This window comes from Eurosta solidaginis, chromosome 5 (genome assembly GCF_040869045.1).
Source record: "Eurosta solidaginis isolate ZX-2024a chromosome 5, ASM4086904v1, whole genome shotgun sequence".
In the NCBI taxonomy this organism is placed as follows: domain Eukaryota; kingdom Metazoa; phylum Arthropoda; class Insecta; order Diptera; family Tephritidae; genus Eurosta; species Eurosta solidaginis.
The window spans coordinates 246,366,304-246,367,501 of NC_090323.1; the positions used below are offsets into that span (position 1 = coordinate 246,366,304).

Here is a 1,198-nt window from a genome sequence, read left to right on the forward strand (position 1 = left end):
TTTTTTTAAATTTATATTTTATTTTAATTTATCTTCAGTCAAAATTATATACTAGGTACATAAACTATAGGGTCTAACCCCATTTGGGAAATACATCCCCGACACTTTCAATCTTTCTTCTGCTGTTTTTCTTCACTCTTATTCTCCAAGGGAGGATTATCCTTAATATTCAAATGCGCTGGACCAGTTTGCTGAATGGGTATCACACGTTCTGCGTTGTTATCCTCCAGACCAGCTGGTTTAGGAATATTTACCGTTAATACACCATCAGACGAAAGTGTTGATATGGCCTGTTCGGCTTTATAACCCCGAGGAAGACTGAAACTGCGTACAAAATGCTTTGAAATAAAACCGTGTTCGTCCTCTCGTCCTTCATATTTTCCTTCTACGACGACATTGTTATCAACCACTTTAACGGTTAATTCGTTGGGTTTAAATTGAGCCACATCCATCGACACTTGATAGCCGTCTTTGCCAACTTTTGGTAAAATATCGTCTTCCATATCTTGCTGAAGGCGTCTTAGACGACTCCATGGAGAATATGCAATTTGGTTATTGAAGAAATCATCGTAGAAAGATGAAAACGGTGTTCGACGAGAGGCCAACCGTTGCATCTCCTCAGCCACACGCCATAAAGTTGGTAATGAACGCATTTTTACTTGAAATTTGTTTATAATTCCTTTTGTTTAATATCGCTCGTATCACTTCTTGAATCCTTATCAGAATTGAACAATTTATTGGAGTTACAGCAATGAGCCGGCTGCTTTTATACTTTTGCGATGCTTCTCTCTTCAAGTCATCAAGTAATCTTATTTATATACAAGTGCTTATTTCAGAGAAGAAAGCGAAAGTTCGAGACCAGAAAAACACATTCAGCGAAGTACTGAAAGAGAGCAAACAGAAGAGCTGATTTTGATTTTATTATTGTTGTGATAATCATTTAAGCAGTCATCAGCGCTGCCAGACTTTTCAGCAATCCAGCTAGATGATGAAAAATTAAATAAGGGCTAAAAGAAAGTAAAAGTCCAAAGAGAGTTTAAAGACATTGAGCTATATATGTGACACGGCCTATGAAAAGGTGGCTTATGACTAAAAAAAAAAAAAAAATTACTAAGAAACTGAAGAAATGCATTGTTTATCTTTAACACCTGTTTCTCGCAATTTCTTTTTTGAGTCATAAGCCACCTTTTTATAGGCC

General features: G+C 36.5%; 1 protein-coding gene across 1 annotated transcript; it reads right to left on the reverse strand.

Annotated features, from left to right (window-relative positions):
• LOC137233953 (heat shock protein 23-like) lies at nucleotides 1-810 on the reverse strand. The gene has a single exon (XM_067757514.1). It carries the CDS (start codon nucleotides 651-653, stop codon nucleotides 108-110), a length of 546 nt encoding a protein of 181 aa, XP_067613615.1. The 5' UTR covers nucleotides 654-810; the 3' UTR covers nucleotides 1-107.
• Nucleotides 811-1,198: the final 388 nt, after the last annotated feature.